This window comes from Prenolepis imparis, unplaced genomic scaffold, assembly GCF_030444845.1.
Source record: "Prenolepis imparis isolate NDT839.2.m4 unplaced genomic scaffold, iyPreImpa1.0 SCAF_9, whole genome shotgun sequence".
NCBI classification, from domain to species: domain Eukaryota; kingdom Metazoa; phylum Arthropoda; class Insecta; order Hymenoptera; family Formicidae; genus Prenolepis; species Prenolepis imparis.
Window position 1 is genome coordinate 15,208,549 of NW_028141167.1, and position 27,081 is coordinate 15,235,629.

A 27,081-nucleotide genomic window follows, 5' to 3' on the forward strand; every position below is an offset into this window, starting at 1 on the left:
TTAGATTAGGATAACCTTAGTTAAAATTCAATCATCAACCTTTTTCCCCTCTCAAAACTTTTTAACTTTTGTATGAAATATCCTCGTTGCAACCACAGTTTGAGTAATTTTCGATTATATTAATTAAAATCTTTTTTTTCATAGACAGAGAATTTTCGATTTCGACGATTGGAACGATCACGCCGTAGCCAATTATCGACCATACTTGATGCGCGACTCATTCGAATCATTTATTTCTGCGTCGTGGCATATAAGTCAAACCATTGACTTGGATAATTTGGGTGGTCGTATAGTAGAGAATCTCGCATTGCACGCGAGACCCGAGCCTTACATAATACGTTCCGACATCACGGTTATGCCGGAAGCTACATTGCATATCTATCCCGATGTCGTGATGGAGTTCGCTCCTAACGTTGGAATCCTCGTCCTTGGAACGTTGAAAGCTATAGGTGCATCCGGCCATGAAATCATTATGAGACCGATAAAACGAATAGACGCAAGCGTAAATTCCACGTTTGTCAAGTTAGCGCCGAAGAAGAGTTCCCCTAATCTCATTTCAATGTCTGACGAAACGATCCGTTTATGCAAAGATGGACGCTGCTCTGCAACCAACAATGAAGGTGAGCTAAAAAATATTAATATATCCACTCAAAAAACGCTCATCATTGCGTTAAAACACTTTTTGACAATCTTTCATATTTTATCTGTTTTTAATCTTACCTTATCATTCTTTTCTAGATTTTTTAATTTTGCAATGTTTTTTATCGTATTATTTAGGATAGGATAGGATATTTATTAGTGGTCCCCTCGGGGTTACGCGGGTGTTTTTTTTACAAGGAGCATACCCGAATCTTTTACAATAATCTCCATTATTTCCTTTCTTACAGCCTAATCTTGAAGATTTTACAAATTATAACCCTTCAATTTTCCATTTTTTCCTTTTTCCTTTTTCTCTTTTCTTCCTTCTCTCCATCTCTCTTCCTCCTTGCGTCTTCTTCTCTCTTATTCCTTGTTCATCCTTGTCTACTTTCTCCTCCCAAATCCTTTTTTCGCCTTCTTCTTTACTTATTAATCTTGCTTCCTTTCTTTTCTCTCCAAACTCATTCCTCCTTCCACAATTCTTTTTTCCAAGCAGGCATATGGGATGTTTAGGCTCGAACTGGATTCGAACCTGGGACCTTTCGCATATTAATCTATGACTTTCCATGCGAAGCCACATGTCAGCCTTCGTATTATTTAGTATTTGATTGCATTACAAATGTTCTCTTTGTTATAGGATTTTTGGAGTACTTTAATAGAACGACTCTTCAGTGGATCCCTATATGCGATGAGCGATTTACCGAGCGAAATGCCCAAGTGGCATGTCGGCAACTTGGTTACGATACCCTCAATGTTTACGTGTCACACGATCGTAGATATGAACTTCATTCTGGATCATTGACGCGCGTCTGGTTTTGGCCTGAACCGCTGCAGGTACAATTCGTTTCTTCACTTGTGGATCTCCGCTTTAGAAAACAAATTTTTAAACGATTTTTGTGTCGTAGTGTTCTGGGAAAGAGCAGAGTCTAGAAGATTGCCAGATCAGATTGAACGGTCAGTTGTTTGGTCATCGTCACGAATGTCCGTGGGACGGACAGTTTGTCTTCCTACACTGCGGCGAGCGAAACTTGAATGACGCGTACGATTATTGGGGCGGAATACGTATCGCGAACAGTGAATTCGAGCATCATCTGTACGAGCACCGCATACACAATATCGTGACCCACGAGACCGTTAGACGTATCGAGTCGGTTCTCAAGTTCATCAATATAACCAGCGCTGGAATTTTACACTACGAAAAATCGTCCGCCGTACAATCCATCATGAAATCTCCGGCGGTAGTACACGTCAATATAGATCGCAGCGCTTATCACGGCATCAATATCGTATCTCCTACACACACGGTATGCATGTATTTACAAAATAATTCATTCAGAAAATGATGTCATTTGTTTATGCAAAATATACAATTATGGGTGCTTTCCAGCAACGGAATACAATCATACTAAGTGCTTTTAGTCCATTTAGTGACACAAGTCAACACAAATCTAAAGTCTGTTCTTTTTAACTACACTAGTTCAAAGTTTATCCTTTTCCTTTTAATGTGGAATAAAAAAGATAAACTCTGAACTAGTGCAGCTAAAAAGAACAAACCTACTACTATATAACACAGTGTTGCGCAGTGTCGACTTGTAGCTGCCACGCTGTTTAGATTTTTTCTTTTATCACCAGTGAGTGCAGAGCAGTCATTTTACATAGATTTTTTAGTTTTAAATTTTTAAAAATTTTTTGAAGTTTTTTTTCAAGTTTATCTCTTACGGGAATACCATATTTCATAGAAAAAAATGGAATCACATGTAAAAATGTTGGTATCCATAGAGTAACACAGTATTTTATCTGTGTACGATTGTGTTGACTTGTGTCTTAGTTAGGAAAAGACTGAATCGTACACGGTCCCAGTAAGCAAAATGTTAGCAATATGTCGACAGATTGGCAGTAAATTCAATCAGAGTATTGCGGCAGATTGACATCAACTGCGTCTGCATTGAGCTTGTATTTTGTCAGCAGATTCTGCTGACATATCATGACAGCAGATTGGCGGCAGAAATCGAACAGATCTGCACAATATGTTTGATGGCAGATTGGCGACAGAAACCAAGCAGATCTGTAAAACATAATCTGACAGCAAATTAGCGGCAGAAATCGAGCAGGACCTGCAATTTGAACATAAATAATAAAATTGAATATTTTTAAATAAATATAACAGGTGCATAAGATGTTATCGGTTAATTATAATTTTCTTTTCATAAATATGACATTTAATGTATAATATATATGTTATATCATAGTTATATCTCACATAACAAATGTTCAATTTAATTAAATTTTAATAATAAAATAAATTGTAAAAATAAATTAATTTTTAAAATTTAAGATATAATTATTTATATGAGAATTAAATTCTCGTTTTATGCTTCAAATAAATAGGAAGTAAATCAATAGGAAGTAAATGGATAATTTTCCATTTCTTCTATTGATTCTAATCAGTTTAAAACTGATAGAAATATACTTTTGATCTTTTATTAATAGCCCATGACTTGCAGACATTATATGTATTTTTAACAGAAATTTGATTGCGAGAAAATACATCGAATAGCGGTAAGCGAAGGAACTATTAAAAAACTGCAAAATGCAGATCCTGTTGTCAATTTGTCATCAGATTGTGCGCACGCAAACCTTGCTCGATTTCTGCCGTCAATCTGACATCAAACTGCGTTGCGCAGATTCCTAGTAGATCCTGCTCGGTTTCTGCCGCCAATACGCTATGATAATTCTATACAAATTCTACTTGGTTTCTGCTACTGACCTGCTAACAAATTATGTCAGCAGGTTTTTTAACATTTCTGCCAACATTCTGCTATCATTATTTCATATAACAGATTTTGCATACAATCTGCTTTTTTTGCTAGCAAAAATATAGCAGACGTTTGGCAAAATCTGTTCAAACAGATTTGGCTGCTGAGTGTGTTACACAGTGTTGCCTTGAAAGCACTCTATGTTTTGCATTTGCAACTATATCTATATATATATAAACTGGCCCACCGAAAACATAACAGACATATTTTTTGGCATTTAACTATTTGTTCAAAAAACGCTCGGACAGGTCAACTTTGTTTTCAAGGGGGACATATTAATTGGCTATTTTCATTTACCTAACTTCAACCCCAAAAAAGGGTTAATTTCACCCTAAAAATTTCACCCTAAAAACATGTCTGTTTCGTTTTCGATGGGCCACTCTGTATGTGTGTTATGTACATATATATATTTTATATATATATTTTAGACGGAATTATTATTTAATACGATTACTAATGTCCTCGGAAATGGCGTGAATATACTATCCTTGACGGGAGAAGGCCGCGAAGCGGAGGAGAGCTCGTTCACGCCCGTTAAGGATCTCAATATTCCTTATTATTTGTTCAGTATGGTCGACATATGCGACACTGCTAAAGAAATCACGATCGAAGAACGCGTGATCGTCTATTATAAATACGATAATTATCCTGTGAATTGTGTGAAAATCTTCCGCAGTGCTTACAGAGCCAAACCATTCGGATTTAGGTGGGTAAAGTCTCTCTTCAACGTTTGCCGAAAACATGGCTTTCCAAGTATTGTATAATAAAAAAAGCAAACATTTTTCTGCTTTGCAGACTCTTACAATTCAATCTTTTTAATTCCACTGGAAAACCGGGCCGTGCCGATGCTATAACTTTATATGACGGAGACATTTACAATGTCACCACAAAGAGAATTGGTCACTTGGAAGTTAACGCTGCTGATGAAAAGAAATTCTTCAGAACGCAGAATCCTAGTCTTAGTATAAGGTTCTTTGCTAATGGCGCCAGCAGTGTACATGGATTTATCGCGGAAATCGTGACTCTTCCGATATCTGCCATTGGTTTTAGTAAGTGTACAATATATATGATCTAAATCATTTTCAATATTTTACATTACACTTTATACACGCTTATGTGGTTCAGACCTTCTATACGTTTCTCTCAATTTGCTGATCTATTTTTGCAATTAGCAGATCGCGATGTGCAGCACAACGTTTCCTATTCTGTGATATCAAATTGTCGCGAGGGCGCCGTAAAATATGCAAGTGCCGGCGAAGTAAACGCCATAATGACGCTCGAGCGTAATCAGTTTATGAATAATTGTCAAAAGTTATACGGTAACTTCTCTACCTGTAAATCCGCCTTATGGTTCGATGTTCAAAACACGCAATCGCTCTATTTCAGGGTAAGTTTGAAATGGAAAAGGACGATCACACTTTTATTTATCATCTTCTTCCTTTTTTCTTTTTAATTTCGTTTAAAAAGCCCATCAAATTTCTAATTAAAATTCTTTACCTTTTAGAACAATTTGGTGCAAAGAAATCAAGGCGGTCTTTCCATTCGTGCCGATTCAAGAGGTTCAGCCACATCCCTCAAGGGATGGATTCATAATAACCTGTTCACGGAGAATTTCAACAAACCAGCATTGTGAGTATGTCATAATTAGGGAGTTCAATTTTATTATAAACTTTATTTTTTATTTTAACGTGAGGAATAGGTCCTAGAAGTTTGTCCAAGTATTTCTTAAACACCCTGTAATATACCTTATAAGTACTCATTAAGGATTCGATACTTGATCCAAATGCGAATAAACTTGAAAGTGCTGTTTTTTCGAAGTAATCATAGAGAGATCGAAACTATGCAAACAAATTCGAGCTTATAAGATACTTAATCCCATCGCTAATTATAATTTTCTTGCATAAAGACGAAAAGTAATATTCTATGGGACTTTCAGATATGTCGAAGGCCGTCAGAGTAGTCCTTATCAAGAAGTGACTATATTTAGAAATTACTTTACTAAAAATCATGCTCCTTATGACAATAACATTGTTTTGAAGCAAGTGGTCAGCAACATGACGCTCAATTATTTACACGGAAACCTCGGTATGCATTTATTGGAGATCTCGGGATTCGAAAGAGTTCGTTTACCTATTTATCAAAGCACGTCTCACAATGGCTTCTACAAGTAAGTAATAAATTTTTCTCTTTTATACTTTTTTTGCTTTGTATTTCTTTATTCGTTAGGAAGGGCTATTTAGCCTGTTTCAAAGCGTTCAACATGTGGAAGCTATAATTTATGGAAAACCATCACAATCCAAGTGTAGAACAGAAAAGTCAAAATGATGTCAATTTAACATCATATTGATCAAATTTGGAGTTCAAATGACGTTTGGAGTCCCAATAACTTTTCTGTACTACTTGGAAAACTGTCGAGAATAATTAAATTATTTATAATATTTTAGAAACTATGCGGTAGATCGTGAAGGCCGTAGCACTATCGTTGCTGGTACTCCAGGACAGCAATACGTTGACAATGTGTTCTTTAATCCTGACAATGATTATGAAATGCTCACGACAAATAGATCTCAGTAAGTCAAAATAAAGCTGATTGAAATATACTACGTTATATGCAGCAAAATTAAAGTAAAGATTTTCTTTATAAACGCGTACATCGTTAAATCTGTTTAGCCAATTAGAAATGTGGAGTTCTCACATAGATGCGCGTTACAATTGGTGGGGATACAACGAGACTTTGGCGGTGGCTGGACGTATCAGAGATCGTAGAGATTTGCCCGAGCTACTACAGGTCGATTATCAACCCTATCATATGAATAATAAGTCTGTATTAAGTGGTAAATGTCCGCCTGCTTGGGACCTCGTCGGTGATACGTGTTATATATTAATCGGCGCCCTTATGGATTTCTACAGTGCACGAGATTTTTGTAGAGTGAGTGAATAATGATTTTATCCGTATATACAGTGGCGAACAAAAGTTTCGGGCCAAGTAGATTTTTTCCATATTTTGGGTTTAGGAACAATGAACAAAAAAAAAGATTAATTCTACATATAATAACATGTTTTATTATAAATAAGCGTTGTTAATAATAAAATAATAGTTAAAATTATTTTTTTATCTAACATAATGCAAAAGATGCATGATCATAAGTATCGGGCCAGGAACTTTAAGTTACTTTAAATCACAAAAATAATAATATTTAATATTTAATATTTAGTAGCCATTCCCTTAGAAATAATGACTGCTGCGCAACGACGTGGCATTAACTCGATTAAACGGTGATTAAGTCTCGAAGGATTTTTCTCCATTCTTCATTGAAAGTGTTGAATAAGTCTCGTTTATTCGAATGTTTTTTGTTGGCTACTCGGCGACCAAGTTCATCCCAAAGATGCTCAATAGGATTTAAATCCAGAGACTGAGCAGGCCATTCTAAGACTTGCACTTTTATGATAGATAAATATTGTGACACGATCTTTGAAGCATGTTTTGGATCTCTATCATGTTGAAAGATTCATTCATGAGGCATATTATCTTTGGCATAAGGAAGTATTTGTTAGTCTAGTATATCCTTATACATGAAGCGATCCATCACACCTTCAATTTCTACCAACGAATTTCTACCAATCCTTCATACGAAAAGGCTTATACTTATGAGCCCGATACTTATGATCATGCATCTTTTGCATTATGTTAAATAAAAAAATAATTCTAACTATTATTTTATTATTAACAACGCTTATTCATAATAAAACATGTTATTATATGTAGAATTAATCTTTTTTTTTGTTCATTGTTCCTAAACCCAAAATATGGAAAAAAATCTACTTGGCCCGAAACTTTTGATCGCCACTGTATATATTTGAATTAAAAAAAAATATATATAAAATATCATAATTTTACTCTCAAAAGTCGGTGAACGCATCGATGCCCTTTATCATGGGGGATTACCTGGAACTCTGGAGATTTGCGCGCAAACAACAAGAACGGTTTGATTATTCGGAACGTGTTTGGGTACAGCAACTAGAACGAGTGGATCAATGTACGGTGTTTGCGTATCAAACCATTGAGATTGATCATTGCGCGCAGCCCAATCCGTTCATTTGCGAGATCGGTACGTATTAGAATATCATATTGACGGATAGAATATATAAGGTGGGACATTTTAATGTTCCACCCTAAATATCTTTTTTCTTAGGTCTTTCAAAAAAAAGTTTCGCACAAAAAAATTATTTGACTTTAAAGGCGACACAAGACAGCGATACCAATTTGATACAGATGGTGTCACTTTCGAGAAATTCATCAATCATTATTTTTTTAAAATAAAAATCAATTTTTTTATGATCAATTTTATGATCAATTTTTTTAAACAAAAGTTGTACATCTCATTGAGACAAATCCAATCATATGTTTAAGTTAAGATATTCTCCTGATTTTTCTATGCAAAACATATTTGTTTGTAAGAAAAAAGATATTTAAATGGGGTATTAAAATGCCTCCCCATCTTGTATAATAGTATTAAAATAAATTATAATTAAAAAATAGCGCGATTATTATAAAAAAAATCATTGTTTGAATTTTGGTAGATCCTAGAGTCAACATCGATCCTCTATCATGGAGAAAAGATATCGTTGCGGTAGGTGTTTTGGGAGCTGTTGGCGTTGCACTTGCATTGTTGACTGCGGCCATCGCGTTATGGGTATCCAAATCGAAGAAGCGTAAACTTGAGAGATTAGAGCGACGTAACTCCATCAGACAATCTCTACACTCTCTACGATCGATCGGTTCCACATCTGGTTTCACGGAGCTTGCTTACCGGCGGAAACCTATCCCGGTAAAAATGAGTCTCGTTGCGTAATTAAATGCACTTTTATAACTTTTTGAAATCAAACTTTAATAACAATTAATTCATAATTTTCATAAAAATTAAGTATAATTATTTAATACGTTCAGTGTGTCAACACTAGTCTAAAATCCCCACGTTTTTAACACAAGTTTAAGAAATTAATTTTTTATTTTATTTTTATTTTATTAATTTTTTTAGGAAATTAACTTTTTATAATTTTTTACAATAATACTACATGTTTTTTACAGAGCAAACATTCCACGGACACGTTGAACTCAAAATCGTTGGATTATAAGCGCATGCTAAACGGTAGCAGTCTGGACTCGATGGACAAGTCCCAATTAAATTCATCAATAGAGGACAATCAGAGTTACGACGTGTATGAGGCTCATAATCTGCGATACTCGCCCAGTACAAGTGACTTCAAGAACGCGGCGCACAAGCACGGCACGGCACAAACCGTCGACAATCCGGTTTTCGATTTGGCGTATCGCAACGAAGGTTTCCGCAACCACTCTACTTTTACTTCAAGAGACAGCGCAGCCGGGGTCGCATCTAACTGGCCATCGCAACCGAACGTACAGTCGACCTCGATCGACGAGAGTCCCACAACAGTGGATCTCAACAACGAGAGTTCGTCGTATCTCAATAACGCCACGCTACCATTACACTCCAGTCTCGGGTTCATCGATTCGATGAGCGAGCTGAAACGCAATATCGAGCCATCGACTGCGTACGATCCCGTGGAATATGACTCCAGACGCGCTTACACAGCCACGTTAACGCCGAGTCAGGCGTCCGAACCTGTTCCGGAGTACTCGCCGGACTTTCAGCCGCCTATACCGCCGCATCCGTACAGCTACGAGATCGAGAGCAGGCCTAGGAGCGAGGCGCTGCTGGAGACCAATTTCGACATAGGCGAGGAAAAACCGCTGCGCTCCAAGAGCGAGGCCCTGCTCGAGACCAACCTGGACGCATTTTTAATTAACGAGCCCACGGAACTTACGCAACTGTCGGCGACTGCGCGAAGTAAGAGTCAACCGCTGGAAACGGCGATGTAGTTGCTCTAGGGTTAACATGTTAAAAAAATATTATAGACCAGCATTGTCTGTAATTTGGGTGAATGACCGAAGGGCGTGTACCAAATGTCTTCTTTTAACGACGAACACTGCCAGTTATTGCACAATCAAATATTTTAAATCATTCGTATAGGAAGCATGCTTGCGCTGATAAACAATGAATTAAAATTATTAAAATCTATGCGCAGCTACTGCTCGCAAATAGTTAGAAACATATGGGATGCTTCACCTTTAGGATGATGCGTAGGTTGGCCCAGGATAGGAAGGGATGAAGATACGCGTCCAATTAGTTTTCAGACTGAAGACTTTTTCTTCTTTATATTTTAATGGCAACAGGATGGCTATGTTGATCCATCCATTGAGCCAAAAATACGTGATGAGGACACACAAACGAATTTAGTAGTCCAAAAATATACTTCAAATAGAAGTCACACGCTAAAACGCACCAAAACACGTCCGCCCCCGTCCAAGGACGACAAGGGACTGGACTGAGGACTCTATGATGATGTAATGATGATAATGACGCGTAACAGAGTGGACGCGTAGATTCAATTGAATTCAATTGGCATTCAATTGAACGCGTTGAACACATTGGACACATTGCCTGTTGAGCAGTTGAATACAGGACTCTCTGATTGGTCAATTATGCTGGTTATCCAAGGCATCGGTCGATATAAGTGGTTGTCCAATCGCACTATGTTTTAAATGAACCCCTTTTTGCACAATAAATTCTAATTATTGTTACATGAAGTGAATGAGAATGGACTGACAAATAGCAATATATACACAGAACAATGATTCTTGGTATATTAGATATAATAACTTAGACAGCACAAAAAGGCCAAAAGACATGTTAAAGATGTTTAAAGGACGGTAAGATGTCTATACGTCGTTTTTTTAGAAACAAATGCAGTCTGAGAACTGAAGAAAACACTTGACATTTCACGCAAAAGTTCATGAAATTGTAATGTGATACATATACATTAACTCGTTGCGGTAATTGTAAAATATTTGACATAAGTGATTTTTGAACAAATCCATAGAATTCGCGCTTGAAATGATTACGTATGACACATGCAAATGTAATCCGTGTAAGATTTTTAATGAAAACTATGGCCCGTATTCTGAACTCATATTTATCAGCACATTTATATTGCTGACTTTAAAAGAGCAGATAATGTTTTAATAACAAAATTAATCATATTCTTATCGTACAATTACAAGTCTTTAGAAGTACTGCACAGTGATTGGCTAAGATACTTTATATTTACACTTTAATGTACTTACTACACTTTATTACGATTTGCACTTTCTGCGCTTTAGACTTTTCATACGTCTGTACTATAAAATCGAGGAAAATTCAGAATTTATCTAATATTATTGTATATATCTTGTTGCTATGAAAAATTTCTATTAATTACAATTAGTCAGTGTCCTACTCTCTCTCACACATACACACACACACACACACACACACACACACACACACACACACACACACACACACACACACACACACACACACACACACACACACACACACACACACACACACACACACACACACACACACACACACACACACAATTTATGCGTGTGGCTTGATCCTTTTACGTTTAATATTAATTTAATATGCACTTCGTATTAGGCAGCTAAATGCTACATCTACATATACATATATGCATATATTCTTTTGTCTATGGGAAAGTATACCTAATAACGAAAATTTTAATTTATTACACTTTACAAGATTAAACTTTACAACTTTTAATATTAAACTTACAAAGCCTCAAAAGTAGAACCGCGCTACTATATCTAAGCTCTTAAGCTGAGTTTCCACATGCAAAGATTACTGGCGCCAGGAGTATGACAGTTTAATGGCGTCAATATTAATGGCACCAGTTATTGTTTCCACAGTTTTTAATTTGTTTATTACTGGCGAGGTATTTAACATGCCGTCAATTGCTGTAATGCGCGCAAGTATTAATATTGTGGTGCAAATTGTGTCGTTAGAGAAAATATAAAAAAGAAAGAAACGAAAACAGAGATGGTGGATCCGCAAATGGGATTTCGTAGAGATAATCTAGGTACATCGAATACTAATTCAAAAAAAGAAAGAAGCCCATGAAGATCAGGAAGTATATTTTAATCATTTGAGAATGACAGAAGAAACATGGATATTGTTCGTATGCCTCCAAGAACTTTATTTATAAGTTTTGATGCACTCTTCACACTCTAGATTCCTGTTTACAAAGGGAGACTGGTGCCAAAAAGCTGGCATTTATATTACTACACTGGCTTTATATTTTACTGGCGCATGGATTAATGGCGCCAATTAATTGGCGCCAGTTGATTTGACAAGTTTCTCCATATGCAATTAAACTAGCGCCAGTCGAATGGCGTCAATAATCATTGCATGTGGAAACCCCGCTTTAGACACATTTATTAGCGCTTCTATGGAGAATAACATTAATATATTATAAATATGAATAGGATTTTCATAAAATCGCGTTTTTAGACGAGAAATAATGGTTTGCCTCTACAAAAAATGCTGCTAAATGTGCGCTCAGAATATTGCTATCATGTCGTATAAGACATATTTATCGGTATACATATAGCGATAAATATAAACTCAAAATACTTATGTCTTGTTAAAATTTAAACTCGACGAAAAAAATGTTCATTATGTACAGTGTCAAAAAGTTAATTATTAATGTGTTAATAAATTTTTTAATATTTTTATATTGAGATGTTGTACATACATGATTAAAAAAGACACTGCTTCTTTTTATAATATCGTAAAGATCTCAACATTCAATTAAATCGATTTTTTATTAATGATTTTTGGAAGTGACACTTATATTCATTGTGTCATACATTTTTTATATGTTCCAAAGAGGACAGATCTTTTTAATATGATGCTTTATCCCGATTATATCCACAAGCAGTATTTAATAGCTAATTTTTAATAGACTGTTAATAACAATATCATCGTTGAATGCGCATTTATTTTTACGTCAGATAAAGTTCGTTGATATCCTGTAATCGGTCATTAAGACTTTTTATAATGAATGTTTAATGATTTATCTAAATTAATGTTTAATAATTTATCTAATTGTAAATGTTAAAAATTTAATATACAAGTTAATCATTGATTATAAGGAAATATGACGATAAATATTTACTAAGGAGAAAGAAGGCAGAATATAAAGATTATTTAATCTTAATTTTATATTTAACATAAGAATGCAAAATAAGAGCTAGAAATAATAAATTAATTTTTTACAACTATTAATTTTATTATGACGAAGCTGTGAAAATAAAAACAGACCTCATATTCGTAATTAGTATTATATAATCTCATTGCTTTTTGTTAAACTATTTGACAGTTTTCTCTTTCTCTCTCTCTCTCTCTCTCTCTCTCTTTTTTCCTCTCCCCCTTCTTTACTCTCTCTAGTGCGCACGAACGCATGTATTTTGGTCTGTTTCAGCAAATAATTAATTTTTAGGATATCAGTAACACACAACATATAAGAATATTATATCATATCTTTTAAATTAATTAGTTGATAATGTTGAAGTTGATAACAAATGATAATATATAGAGAAGGAGAAAGAGAATTAGATGTTATTTGATCGTATATATGACTTCCGAAATATGTTAAAAATACTGTAAAAATATCAAAATTTGTAACTTGAGGGATTCTAAACGAGAAAAGGGTTTATTATAGCTTGGAAACTATATATTTTGACGTCAGCTTCAAGAATATATAATAAAAAGTGAAAAGTCCAATATATTATAAAAATTAAATTTGTCATTATATATGTATATAAAAGATCTACCCAAGTTTTTCTTTTTTAGTGTAAGAGTTGTATAAAGCAAAACGAACAAATTGTCTTATTATTCTTAGATATTTCGTACTCTAGTAATATCAGAAAAATTGGCAGTTATCAAAAGCAGCGAATTCAAAAGATTATGTTGCAAATAATATTACACTGCCAAATACGTCCAATATGTCATCTCTTAAGAGTATTTAAAAGTATTAAGAGGATTAATAATTTTGTATACTTTACGAAAACCTCACCGAATTGTAAATGAGTATGCTATAATTATAAAATACTCGTACGTGCATAAACAGCAAATATATTCGATGTATGAATTTTATATACAATAGATACATCCGATTGTGTTCTGGAGTATAAAAGATTATATCGCGTCATGTAAAAGCGTACGTCTTTTCTAGATTTCGCCGAGATACGCGCCGCCTTCTCTTTCTTTTTAGTCCGTATTTCTTGACAGAAAGTGATGATCCCTCTATATGTGTGTCTGTGCATTTTTTTATAATCTTTTCGCAGCACACATGGGATCTCTACAGTTTAAGCTGGTTCCGAACAGCTAGATTAGAGAGATTCTTCTCTCTTGACAAGATTCTCTTGATAGTTTTTCATTGCCTGCCGAGAGATGGCGCTCGAGTCGCAAAGAGCGTACGCCTTAATGCTATTTGATAAACTTATTCTTCTTCTTAAGTAAGGTGATTTCACCAAATTTATTCGTAGTGAAAAATTTTTTTTATATTTTTAATACAATATTCCGTCCATACACACACGTAGATTTAGAAACAATCGCAAGCGATAATCGCCTTTTTACAAGATTGCACAATAATAAATAAGATTCTAGCTAAATTTTTGCTACATAAAGATTCTTGGCGAGAGAATTTTTGTGAGATTCTTAAAGAAAAAAAGATATACTATGTATGTATGCATGTGATATACATATCTGTCAGCGAAATGTGAGGAAATTTATAATGTCCAATATATATTTCATTTATATGCTGCAGAAATAAATAAATCAAAACAATCACATGAAAATTATAATGTCTAATTTTCGCATTTTAAATTACACTTCCATCTTCCATCACTATTCCCACTCTTTCTGCGAGATACGTCTCATATGCGATTTAACATGCAAATATATAATATGTGGAAAGAATACATTTTTCGGATAGGATGTTAAAAAGAAAGAGTGAGCAAACTTCAAAACAATATATATCGAATATATTAATATCATCAATAACATAATTAAATATCAGGTTCCTATTCGTCGTACCTGTTTTTTGTTTCGAACCGCTGAAACGAACACCGATGTGGGAGATTCTTCCTATGTCAAATAATCGACGAAGAAAATTCTGTGGTGCTCGATGTGGTTTCAATCTGATTTATGTATCAGTGGAAACGGCTCCATTCGATTTTGCACTTTGAAGCGCAACAAGTTGATAGATATATAATCTTACAATATTGCAAAATGTTTTTATAGGTGTGTTTGTCTGTACGTATACATATGTTTTTGTGTGTAAACACGTACATACAATTTTTTTATTATATTTATATATAAGAGGTTTTCACACCCACACACACACCCACACACACACACGCGCGTGCGCGCATACACACGCACGCACGCACGCATACACACGCACGCACGCACGCACGCACGCACGCACGCACAAATCGGCTAGTATCTTTATTGTTTACGGATGCATACACATTATTACAGCCTATAAGGACGTGTAAATATCGTAGTGTTATTGGGGGTTTAAAAATTCTATGCGACACTAGTGGTGGTCGCGTGAACTATCATTAATGGCCGCCGCGAATGTACATCTAACATTAATTAAGAGTTATTTATCTGGTATTTACTCTGAAAAAAATGATTCTGATGTCAAGACACTTGTTTGTAGACATAAGGAATATAAATCTATTTTTTCTTGACTTTTCATAGTTACACCGCACATAATAATCCGGAATTTATAACATTCTGGCCTTCGATCATATTTTTTGAAGGCGTAGCTTTTGTGTAATCACAGAGTGTGTTTAGCCGCAATGACATCTTTTTCATTAAAAAAATTTTATTTTTTTATGATTTAATATACTTAAACTGTTGCTGTTGTATATTCGCGGCGGCCATTTTTGTTTTATTTCAGTAGCGCCTCCCTTGCCGCGGTGGACGTTTTCTTCGCCAATTGCAATCAGTAAAAACAATTAAATCGTATTTCATTAGTGTCAGCAAGTATAGTGCAAGTTCAAATAAACATGTTGTATATACCTAGTTCCACCAACACTAAGTGAATTTTTCATGAAAAAAGTACAATCTTTGTTTCACTCGCGATTTAATTCTTTATCATCGATTTTTTTTTATTCTTAGGCTGATGGAAAAGAACAAGACCGCAAACAACTCAACCAATCACAATTAAACATTCTTACTACGTTATGAAAATGCTTGACTATGATTATTGATTAGAGTCCGCGTACATCTCGTTCTCTATCATCAACCTTATATTTTTTCTTTTTCTTTCTCTCTTCTTTCTCTCTCTATATGCAGGATATTCCATTTTTAAAAAATAAGCTTTAAATAATTAAGAAACGTACTCTTGTAATTAAAAAGAAAATTGTAATTTTTTTTTGCAACGTGCAACTGCATAACTGCTTTTTCTAAAAATAACTGTTAATAAATAAAAAATAAATGTTTTTTTTATATCAATTGATTATCTCGTTATTCTGTGCATAAAATTATTAAGGCAAGATCAAAAAATGAGTAAATTACAATATTTTATAATTTTTGTCAAAATATGCCAGAATGAAACATAAAATATCTTGTAAATCATTTTTCGACTATTCTACTCTATCAATTACGTCAAATATTATGAATCGATTTATAAAAAAAATTATGTGGTTCCGTTTAGAAAAGTAATGATAACCTTGAAATTTCAAAAATGCTTCCAGTGTTGGAACAAAACTGTGCTTATAAAACAAGACTCAAAATCGTACAACTTTTGTATGAAACATTTTTCGATGGAAGCCTTGGTTTTCGAAAAATAGCAATACTTTATTTAAAATGGGATACCCTATATATGTACAGGGTATCCCATTTTAATCAATCACCCCCAAAAACTTTTTTATTTTTGATTGCACAACAAAATATTTTAAATAAATGTTGTTTGATTTAAAGGGAGATAGAAGATGGCGCTATTGACTTTCTTCTAAAGAGCACTTTTTTAAGGTCATTTGAAAAAGGTCATTTTTCTTAAATGAAACCATATTTTTTTTTATATAAATCGATTTCTCGCCATTTTCGACATAAAAAGTTATAAGGATAAGATGGCAAAAAAATGAATAGTTTACCAGATTTTGTACTTAAATTTGACGTAATTTTACATAAACTATGAAATATCTCGTAAAATATTTATTTTTTGACGGTCTTACCTTAATACTTTTATGCATAAAATAAAGAAAGGAATCAACTGGTATAAAAAAAAAACACAATTGTTTGTAAGAAAAAGTATGTAGTTGCTAGTTGCAATATTTACATATTCTTTTTTGAAAACAACTTGAAAACTATGTGTTTTCTTTACATTAAGTTCCATTTAAAAAAACAAATGTGACTTTCAAGTGACCTTGAAAAGCGGCCTTTAGAAAAAAAGTCAACGCCATCTTCTGTCCCCCTTTAAATCAAACAACTTTTGTTTGAACCATTTTGTTGTACAATCAAAAATAAAAAAGTTTTTGGGGGTGATTAAAATGGAGCAATTAAAATGGGATACTCTGTATATATTTATGTATCGTTATCAAAGAGAAAAAAATAAAAGTGTATTTATTTGGCAAACTCAGCGTTGGTCGAAACGGCCATCAATTTAAGTCAATTCATCGTTTCATCATTTAGTATTTCTCACCATAGGTGGCAGCACCTGATTGATCTCTATTGCATAAGTTGCCACGAAGAGATATATTATAAAACTATTGCACCAATCGTGCATATGATTACACATACGGTAACGACAACACAACAAACCCGAGCTCCGAATGTTTATTTTATATACTTTATATCTAAACGCACGAAGCCGCGAACATTGTGTCTAAGTCGCGCTCATCAAGATCAAAATTGATCAGAACATTGAAACGCGCACGACGCAAAATTGTCATAAAAGATTAAAGAAAGAGGGAGCAGAAATTCACGCACTAAACTAAATCGAATCGTTCGCACGATTTTTAGTGATTCACTTTCATTGTATTTAAACGAAACACGATGGACTATCGTACAAATAAAAATGCCGAGATAAACACGTTAAACAAATATGAATAAAAATATCGAAGCGTTTATTTACGCTTGAAGCTAAAGTTTGTATAAAAAAGTTAAAAAAAATACGAGGATATAAAAGATAAAAATAGATTATACATAATTTATCTATCTTGATAACATTGATATTTTCACCTTTTTAAATACTTCAACGTACAAAGAAAATATGTATTTCGTATTAAAAAAATATACATAAATATGTATACAACATTTTTAACTTTTATTTCAATAAATAATAATATAATATATAAATATATTATTATTCATTGATCTTCTTATCAGAAGAACTTGATCTCTTTAGTTAATTTTTATTTTAAGATAATATTTTGTGGTTAAATTTTTTCCTAAGAACGTTTACTTCGCTTTTATTTGTACGACCTAGTAAATATGACGATTTAGATCTGAAAATAACTTCGATATTAGGTTGATATTTATAATAACATTAAAATATTGCACATATACACTTGAAACATTGATATCGCGATACTATAATAAACGGCATCACTTTCTTTCGGGCAAAAGTTAAGGAAGAAAGTAACAACCAAATATCGCACTTCAACGAATCAAGTTGCCTAAATTCATATTTGTGAATAAAAACTAAACATGTAGTTGAGCTATACAATGGCTAATCTCTCGTAGCCATATTTTTTAACTTAACGTTACAAGTTTTGAACGATACTTATTATATACTACGCACGATACTTCTTATACTTCTACGTATACACACATACACACACATTAAAAAAAGAGTGCCCCAAATTCGAGAATAATGAGATTGCAGCATAAAAGTTTGTAAAAAATTAAGTAATAAAAGCGCATGCCATTTTTTTTATTTCAAGAAATAATTTTTGAGATAAAAGGTTTAAACCAGAGTTTCCTAAACTTTTTTGGCTCACCGCCCCTTTTTCAAACATAATTTTTTCAGTGCCCCCCTCGGGAAATCTCTATCTCTATTTTAACTAATAATAAAATTGTAAGCGTAGTTGAAATAAAACAATTTGGAACTTTAAACCTTATATTATACAACTGTTGTTGTCAACATGTATTAACGGTACATATATGACTCTTGTGATGATGCATAATTATATGTCTATATAAACAAGTAGATAAGTTTGCTTAAAAAAAATATTTCAACGCCCCCGGACTGCCCCTAAAGTCCTAAAGCTAGCAAAGCCCCCTCAGATCCCTCCAGCGCTCACAGGGGGGGGGGGGGCGGTAGCGGCCACTTTGGGAAACTCTGGTTTAAGCTGACCAATTGTAGGTTATGTTTCGACTCACAAACACAAATTGTCTAAATGTAGCCTGTGTTTTAAATTCTTATGTCTCAAAAATTACTAAATATAAATACTGGATTTAAAAAAATCTGGATTTAAAAAATCATACTTTTATTATTTAATTTTTTACGAACTTTCATGCTTCTTATTATCCTCAAATTTTGGGACAACGTTTCTCATAATTCTCTCTCTACGACGATCTACGTTTATCATAATTCTCTCTCTCTCACACACACGCACACACACGCACGCACGCACACACACACACACACACACACACACACACACACACACACACACACACAACACACACACACACACACACACAGAGAGAGAGAGAGAGAGAGAGAGAGAGAGAGAGAGAGAGAGAGAGAGAGAGAGAGAGAGAGAGAGAGAGAGAGAGAGAGAGAGAGAGAGAGAGAGAGAGAGAGAGAGAGAGAGAGAGAGAGAGAGAGAGAGAGAGAGAGACACACATATATATGTATATTGCAGAAGTCACGTATGCTGATATGCTATGATCGTTCATTAATAATATGTATTAATAATATACATAATATCTCAATCTCGATAATGAACGCGGATTATTAAATATATTATTAAATCGCGCGATTTGCTCGAGAAAAATGACAAACTAACGGAAGACTTTTGTAATATTTGCTATTTTAGCATGAGAAAACGCGCAGTCGTTGGTATGCGTACTGAAAGACCGGATGTTCTTGAGAAGAAAAAATAATGTATAACACAATTTGAATTCGCATGCTAAAATGATAAAATAAACGATAGATAAAGTATGCACATGCACACACATTTCAAATTTTCTCATCTCTTAAAATTCTTGAAATTAAATTATACATAGAGTGGGCCATTTAATGTCCTACTAAAGTTGTTTGACTTTAAGGCTGTGCTCCGATTTCTCACCCGGGTGCACCTGAACACCTAGAGAGCGTTCCGATTTTCCTTAAATACTCCTGCCGTACTCTCAACTGAAACGTTCAAATTATCACTTTATCCACCCGGGAGAGTGAAAAAGTCACCCGGCTCATGGAGCCGGGTGATTTGGGTGATGATGACATATAAAGACAATTTAAAAACACATTTGTACACTTTTTGTTAGATTCCGCTCATCACCCATTCATCCCACTATAACCCGTCAGGTGGAGAATCGGAACACAGCCTAAGGGAGACTAAAATCAGAAATATCAATTTGTTTGTACAGATGGTGTCACTTTTGAGAAATAAAAGTTGTAGATGTTGATAAATCCAACTATATACATACATATATATATATATACATATACAGGGTGTCCCACCAAAAGTGGCTACCCCCTTTTATCTTTTTAACTAAAAGAGTTAGACCATAACAAATATATATCAAATTAAATGGTTCAAAGTGAACTCTATTGACAACATGACATATGTCAATTTCTAACGTAGGAGTGAGAAGTTCGCCACATCACAGGGCCGAAAGTGAAAAGATAGACGTCGCCCGCGATATTTCAAGCCAATAAAACTCTTATAATATGTAAAATATTTATATTAAATCATACATTGTTGTATTTGTTTTAAACGGTCAAACAACTTTATTATATTGAATTATCCACATTATTATAAAAAAATTATGCATATCTCTCCGTTCATTAACACAGATAACTTTTGTAAGCAATCACTATGCACTCACAATAGAGTTCACTTTGAACCATTTAATTTGATATACATATATATATATATATATATATATATATATATATTAGTTAAGGATTTTCTTGATTTTTTCATAAATTATACAATTTTGTAATAAATATAAAATATAAATATAAATATAAAATATTATTATAATTATATATTTTATAATATAAAAATATATAATATAAAAATATATATTTTTATAAATATATAAAATATAAATATGTATCCTATATTGTAAAATATATTTTATAATATTATGGAATATTAGTGTACAAAATTGTGTAAATTACAACTTTTGTTTGAAAAAAAACCGGTTTTTTTTAAAAAGAAATTGATAATTAGTGAATTTCTCGAAAGTAGTGCCTTCTGTAAGGGAATTGATATCGCTGTCCCTTTAAAATCAAACAATTTTTGTGCGAAACTTTTTTTTATAAAAGACGTAGGAAAAAAGATATTTAAAGTAGGATATTAAAATGCCCACTTTGTATGTATACTGTAGCCTGTATCCAGCGAGAAGTCGTGAAGCCGTCTGCGCATAGGCGGGCAGAGTGGGGAGAGCATGGCGCGCTACTATACGCTCAGAGCCCGTTTTATGGATAGAGACCTGTGCGAAACGGATGAGTTTTCGTTCGAAACCTTCACGACTTCTCGCTGGATGCAGTATAAATAAGTAGCGCACAATATTCGAAAGGAAGAAACTAATTATCCGTATATGTATGGAATTTATGAAAATCGAGTTCTAAAAATATCGTTTTGTTTATATAAATCAAACGCATTTATATTGACGTTACGTCTTTTGCAAGTGCATTATTGCACTGTTATTATACGTCTTTAAAATATTGCAAATGCGATCGCTTATGCGGCAAGATCGTCAAATATAATTATTATTTACAATCTATTTAAGTGTATAATTTATGTATAATTTGTGTATATATATATATATATATATATATATAATTTTTTTACGTGAAACATTTGAATATTGATTACTCGAATATTTCATCCCACGAGCTCCTTAAACTCGATGCATTAATTATGACGAAGGGTCGGAATATAATCATGGACTACTGTCATCACAACGAGAAAGATAAGAGCAACGTAATACAAACAAAATTAAAAAAAGGATAATCGAATGGAAGGAAATGCAATATACGGTTCGTCTCATCCCCGGAGAAATCGGAACAAACGACGAGAAAAGAACGACGCCGCTGTGTTGCAACGCGCTACAACGGCTCCTATCCATCTCTAGACTAGAAAAGAAATGCGCCATTCTAACGAACAGTGCGTCGAAGATTTACAAGGGAAGTTTTTTCCTTCGGAAAAACGCGAAGAACGAAATTGCATCTATTTTTTTTGCACTTTTGCAGCACGTAGACGACGTATATATGTGTATACTAATCTAGGTCAGCAAGGTGTACGACATTAAAAATTGTGAGCCTTCGTCGACGATGCTGACAGTAAATAATAATTCTGAGAGGATTCGTGTAAAATATTTTGACGAAATAAAATGATCTCTTTTTAAAACGAGTCGAGTAAAATGTTGCAACTATTGGTTCGATTTCTCGCTGACACATTGCTGACACGGGAATGCGCACCTAAATGAGGAATCAGGATGAGAATGTGCCGTTGGCAAGAACATTGGTTGGCGAGAAAATCAAACCATAAAAACTTCGATGAAAGGATTGCACTCGGTCTGCGGTGGAGGCAACACAGCCATTCGTTTCTCCAGTTCCACCCGCGGTAAATACGTTTCGAGACATGTCGTATCAAGCCCTGTCGATGTAGATGTAGTTGTCGGCAGCGTCGTCGCCCCGGATGCTAATTGTAGACATTCGGCTGATGCCAACTGAAAGTGATCACACGTAAAAATAATTAAAGAATTTATTAGGCAAAACTTAAAAAAAAAAAAAAAAAAAAAAAAAAAAAAAAAAAAAAAAAAAAAAAAACGGAGTCAGCTCTAATGTCCTTGACATATGTTGTCAAGGTCACTATCATTGAGGCTGGCTCCGAAGGTAAAACTTTAGAAAAACGAAACTTCAATGACTTGTTCTAAAAAATCTTCCAAAAAATTAAAAAATTTTTTATAGCTTGAAATATGTTATCAAAATTACTATTCTCTACCTTCATGGCAAAACTTTAGAAAACTAGAGCCTGCCCCAATTGACATATGTTGTCAAGGTCATTGGAGCTGACTGTTTTTTTGAAGTTTTATTTTCATATTATATAAAGAAAATATAAAATTTTAATTACCAAAGCCGCCTGTTGAGGAATCGGTGCGATTCCGCCGACATTTGCGGGAGTGTAATAATTGGTTGGACTAACTGGTGGTGAAGGATAAGGCCAGTAGAAGATAGGTGGCGGATACGGTGTCGCGAATTGCGGCGGAGCGCGGGGCAGCATCGCGGTCGCAGGTGGAAATATCGCTACAGGTGGCGGTGGCAACATCGTGCCTCCTATAGAAGAAAGAAAGTATATAAGTATTCAATTTGATTCCGGGATGGTCTGATTAGCCAGTTTAATTAGATTCAACGTTCGAATAAAGATAAAAACAAGTTTATTCATCAATTTACTGCGATTCTCGCGGATACTTTTCTCTAATCGCGATTTGCGGACTTTCAGGATGCTTTCCATCAACGGAACATAGTTACATATTGTATAACATAGTGTCAATTTGTAGCTGAAACACAGTTTAGTTTCTTTACTTTACCGCCAGAGTGCAGGGCAATCATTTTACATAGCTTTTTCAATTTTAAATTTAAAAACATTTTTTAAAAGTTTACTTCCTACCGCAAAATAGAAACCACTCCATAAAAAGGAAAAATGATATCAAATGTAAAAAAGATTTATATCCATGAAAGGAAACAAAACGACGACATAGTCGTACACATTTTAGCTGTGTACGATTGTGTTGTAGTTAGAAAGTACTGGGTCGTACATTGTTATACAGTTGCTACATTGCTGAAAAGCATCCATAACCATCTTGTGAATCATCAAACTATCAATCTTAACATATTGTTAAAAAAAAAAGAAAAAAGATTTTTCTCTTAGTACCCATGATTGTCCGTTATGTATGTACAAACGTAAAGAAGAAAATGCCCACACTATATATTATGTAACCACTCCACAATTACGACGAGTGACATCGTGCAGATCCGCAGAGGTTTTCTAGAAGCACACAAAGCGTTTTTATTATTTAGTACTAGTAATGCGCCAGTATCGACTAACACAACAACGTGCCCGTACTATAAAAGTATAATTAGTGAATAGGTTTTTTTTAGTAAAAAATAATAACCACTAGAGATTTCCTAACTTCGTACGCTGCACGATTTCACTTTTAATTAAGACTGGTCTTGTACGGTTCAAACAAATATTTCGGAGAAAGTTATAATTAGCTTTAGGTTACTTAGGTGATAGGAACAAAATAGTACAAAACGGTATTTTAAAATGTAAAAATAATTCACTATTAAATGTATCGTACACGATACATATTCAAAGTTTTGAAAAAACATAATCTCTCTTTGCTTATTTTGCTCAAAACGTACAAAAACGCAGTTATATACAAAGGAATAATGACTTGGACTTGGCCTACCTGGAAGCACAGAAGTTAGTATTTGTAGATCCCGCTACCATAACAGAAATTGACACTGCACCATTATAACACGATGTGTGTGTGTGTATATGTGTGTGTGTGTATATAGGTATGTATGTATGTATGTATGGATATATGTAATGCAGCACCAACTTGTGATTTCGCCCCACTGCCAAATAATCAGATACACGCAGATTCTCATTTTCTCTTCTTTTCTCCCTCATCTCTCTCTCTCTCTCTCTCTCTCTCTCTCTCTCTCTCTCTCTCTCTCTCTCTCTCTCTCTCTCTCTCTCTCTCTCTCTCTCTCTCTTTCTCTCTCCTCCACATTTGTCTTTCTCTCTCTCTTTCTCTCTTTTGCCAAGCTCTTTTATGTGCGACATTTTAACAAGAAATACGGCTCATGTATATAGTTTGTTATCTTTTAACTGGTAGAATATAGCAAAAAATTTTTTTCGTGCTTTTATCAAATATTTATATATTTAAACATTTATTTATATATTTAAAAAACAAGAAAATTAAATAGTAAATTATGAAAAAAAAGGAGATTATATCTTAATAAAATTACTTTATGAAAGTATCGTGGAATTACAAAGATACAAAATACAAACGTGGAATTCATACCGCATCAGGCAATTTGCAGGAATATAGAGAGAAAAACGCATAATACACGATGTGAAGAATAGAGATGAAATTTTATAGATTACTATTAGTGTTTGAGTAAATAAATCGTTGGAATCGATCAGCATGGCAAAAAGCAATGGCTCGTAGACATTTTAATAAATTATTTAATTTAGCATCTCAGAAAGAGCGATCGTGAACAAATGAGAGGAGAGAGACATTTTGAAAATCCTTGATCTTCCAATTAGAGACAAAAAGAAGAAAGCTTCACGTACAAAATGTTAGAGAAAGAGAGAGAGAGAGAGAGAGAGAGAGAGAGAGAGAGAGAGAAACTATTTTTATAGAAAGAAAGATTCAACAAAAAAAGTAAAGAAAACGATACAAAGAAAGAGGAGAGAGGGAAGAGGAAAGAGGGGACAAAAGAAAAGAGCTGGAAGAAAAAGAAAGGGAGGAGGAAGAGAAAGAGAGGGGAGAGAAAGAGAGGGGAGAGAAAGAGAGAGGGGAGAGAAAAAGTTATAAAAATTTCCAATTTTTTTGTGTATGATCTGTAGATACCAAGATACCTGTGAGCCCAATAGAAAAAAATATATAGAACATAGTAAAACATGATAGTTGCAATCTTCGCCGGATTCTTTTCTGTACCAAGAAGAACTGTAAATGTGAAAAATATTCAATAATCTCGATTAGAGATTGCCATGAAAAAACTTCCCAAACTCTAATTATTCAAAATATACTATGCGTTCCCAATATTCGATGCCAAAGTGCAAAAAAAAAAAAAAAAAAAAAAAGAAAAAAAAATGCGCGCGTTTTGTGGGAAAACAAACAGAATATGCAAAAAGTGCAACCATCTTGGACAAGGTAATATAATCTCAGGGTAAGAGTCCACCAGCCCGGCAAGCAAAAAGATATATATCTCCACAAGGCACATTTATTAAACATGATCGTTCTGTTTGATATAAAATCATCGATATACATAGTGTATACAGGAATAAAAAAAGAAAGATTATACCGAGGTATGTCATATGTGTGTGTATATAGATGCGTATGCATAGGTAAATATGTATATACTATGTGCGTGTGTTGAGTGTGTTATACTTTTAAGAAAAAAAATGGCAAGGAAGACATATTGTAGTTAAAATAATTAATTTATATATGTACATATATAGAGAGTGATTTCGGTAAGTTGCGATAAACTTAAAAGAATGAAAAATCTCATTAAATTGGACTTAACTTTTGTTAACCTAATCTAACTTATGTCCAGCGAGATGTCTAGGGTCAGTTTCATCAACGTCGGTTAACTTTAAGCTCTGGTTAAACTATATCTTTGTCTCTTTTTAAGAACGCATCTGAAAAGAGCCAATAAAGATATAGTTTAACCGGAGGTTAAAGTTAACACGACATTGATAAAACTGGCCATAAAATGTCAATCTATGCGATACTTGTTAAGAGCCGCCATATTGAACATTTATTGTATAATATAAAAAAAATTAAAAAACATGATTTTTTATTCTACCTAACCTAACCCTAATCTAACTTAACAAAAATCAAATAGCATTCAACAAGGCTAAAAGCTGATGCCTAGTAAAGGAGCATTATTGTCGAACAAGGGTTACTTAATAAGAGTTATTTAATTTAACGAGATCTACTACTCCTTTAAATTTGTCACAACTTTTCAGAATCATTCTGTATATATGAGACATCTTATATATATATATATATATATATATATATATATATATATATACATATATATATATATATATGTATATATAATATAAAAAATATATGTCTATATATAAGGTATTTCAAAATTAATGATACATTCTTTTACTCATTTGAAATCGATTTTTCCTTAGCGAAAATATCAAGACATTAAGATTTCGAGTTATATTAGCAAATGAAAAAAAAGCTTTTCGCAAATTAAAACTTTGGAGGAGCCAAGTAAATAAATAATAAACTTACATTCCTTAATTAAGTTCAAGTGAAATTTATTTTAATAAAATTTTAATTTAAGGTTTACTCGCAGATATAAACGATGGAAAATGTTGGAAATTTGCAATAAATAATAATTTTCCATTAATATTTCCATTAAGGAAAAATCTACTTGAAATTGACCAAGAATTTGTTATTAAATCTGTCTTGTTTGTTTGTGTATGTGTACACATTTGTTATGTTTGTGTGTTAATTTTCGTTATGCTTAGAACATTTGCACGCGCTCTATATACTTATACTAAGTACTCCGAGATTCATCCTTATAGAACGATGCGGAAATGACATTAATGCATATCGAGATCCCTCATCTTCCGATTTGTTACATCCACTACGTATTCGATATTTGCGTCTACACAAATAATTCGGTTGCACACCACAGTCCGTTTCGCATTGTCTCGCTATGTATGTATATTGTG

The 27,081-nt window shown here is 33.7% G+C and overlaps 2 protein-coding genes across 3 annotated transcripts in view; one reads left to right on the forward strand and one right to left on the reverse strand.

The window, feature by feature from the left end:
* Bark (C-type lectin domain-containing protein bark beetle) overlaps positions 1–14,234 on the forward strand; it is a 32,552-nt gene extending 18,318 nt beyond the window's left edge. Inside the window, exons 16-28 of one of the 2 annotated variants that reach the window (XM_083046137.1) lie at positions 145–620; positions 1,277–1,473; positions 1,545–1,943; positions 3,884–4,161; positions 4,251–4,504; positions 4,628–4,842; positions 4,960–5,084; positions 5,392–5,622; positions 5,900–6,025; positions 6,126–6,384; positions 7,363–7,564; positions 8,037–8,284; positions 8,545–14,234. In XM_083046137.1, coding sequence (XP_082902263.1) covers positions 145–620; positions 1,277–1,473; positions 1,545–1,943; positions 3,884–4,161; positions 4,251–4,504; positions 4,628–4,842; positions 4,960–5,084; positions 5,392–5,622; positions 5,900–6,025; positions 6,126–6,384; positions 7,363–7,564; positions 8,037–8,284; positions 8,545–9,357 — 3,823 coding nt within the window. In that variant the 3' untranslated portion in view covers positions 9,358–14,234. The remainder of the gene's footprint in view (positions 1–144; positions 621–1,276; positions 1,474–1,544; positions 1,944–3,883; positions 4,162–4,250; positions 4,505–4,627; positions 4,843–4,959; positions 5,085–5,391; positions 5,623–5,899; positions 6,026–6,125; positions 6,385–7,362; positions 7,565–8,036; positions 8,285–8,544) is intronic. The other variant, XM_083046138.1, reaches the window with a different exon arrangement.
* A 6,438-nt stretch (positions 14,235–20,672) lies between these two features.
* The window catches only part of LOC145940699 (RNA-binding protein fusilli-like), a 65,904-nt gene continuing 59,495 nt past the window's right edge, over positions 20,673–27,081 (reverse strand). The window contains exons 11-12 of the mRNA XM_083046141.1: positions 22,717–22,919; positions 20,673–22,312 (exon numbers count right to left, since the gene is read on the reverse strand). Of these exons, the coding sequence (XP_082902267.1) occupies positions 22,121–22,312; positions 22,717–22,919 (395 nt within the window). The 3' untranslated portion in view covers positions 20,673–22,120. The remainder of the gene's footprint in view (positions 22,313–22,716; positions 22,920–27,081) is intronic.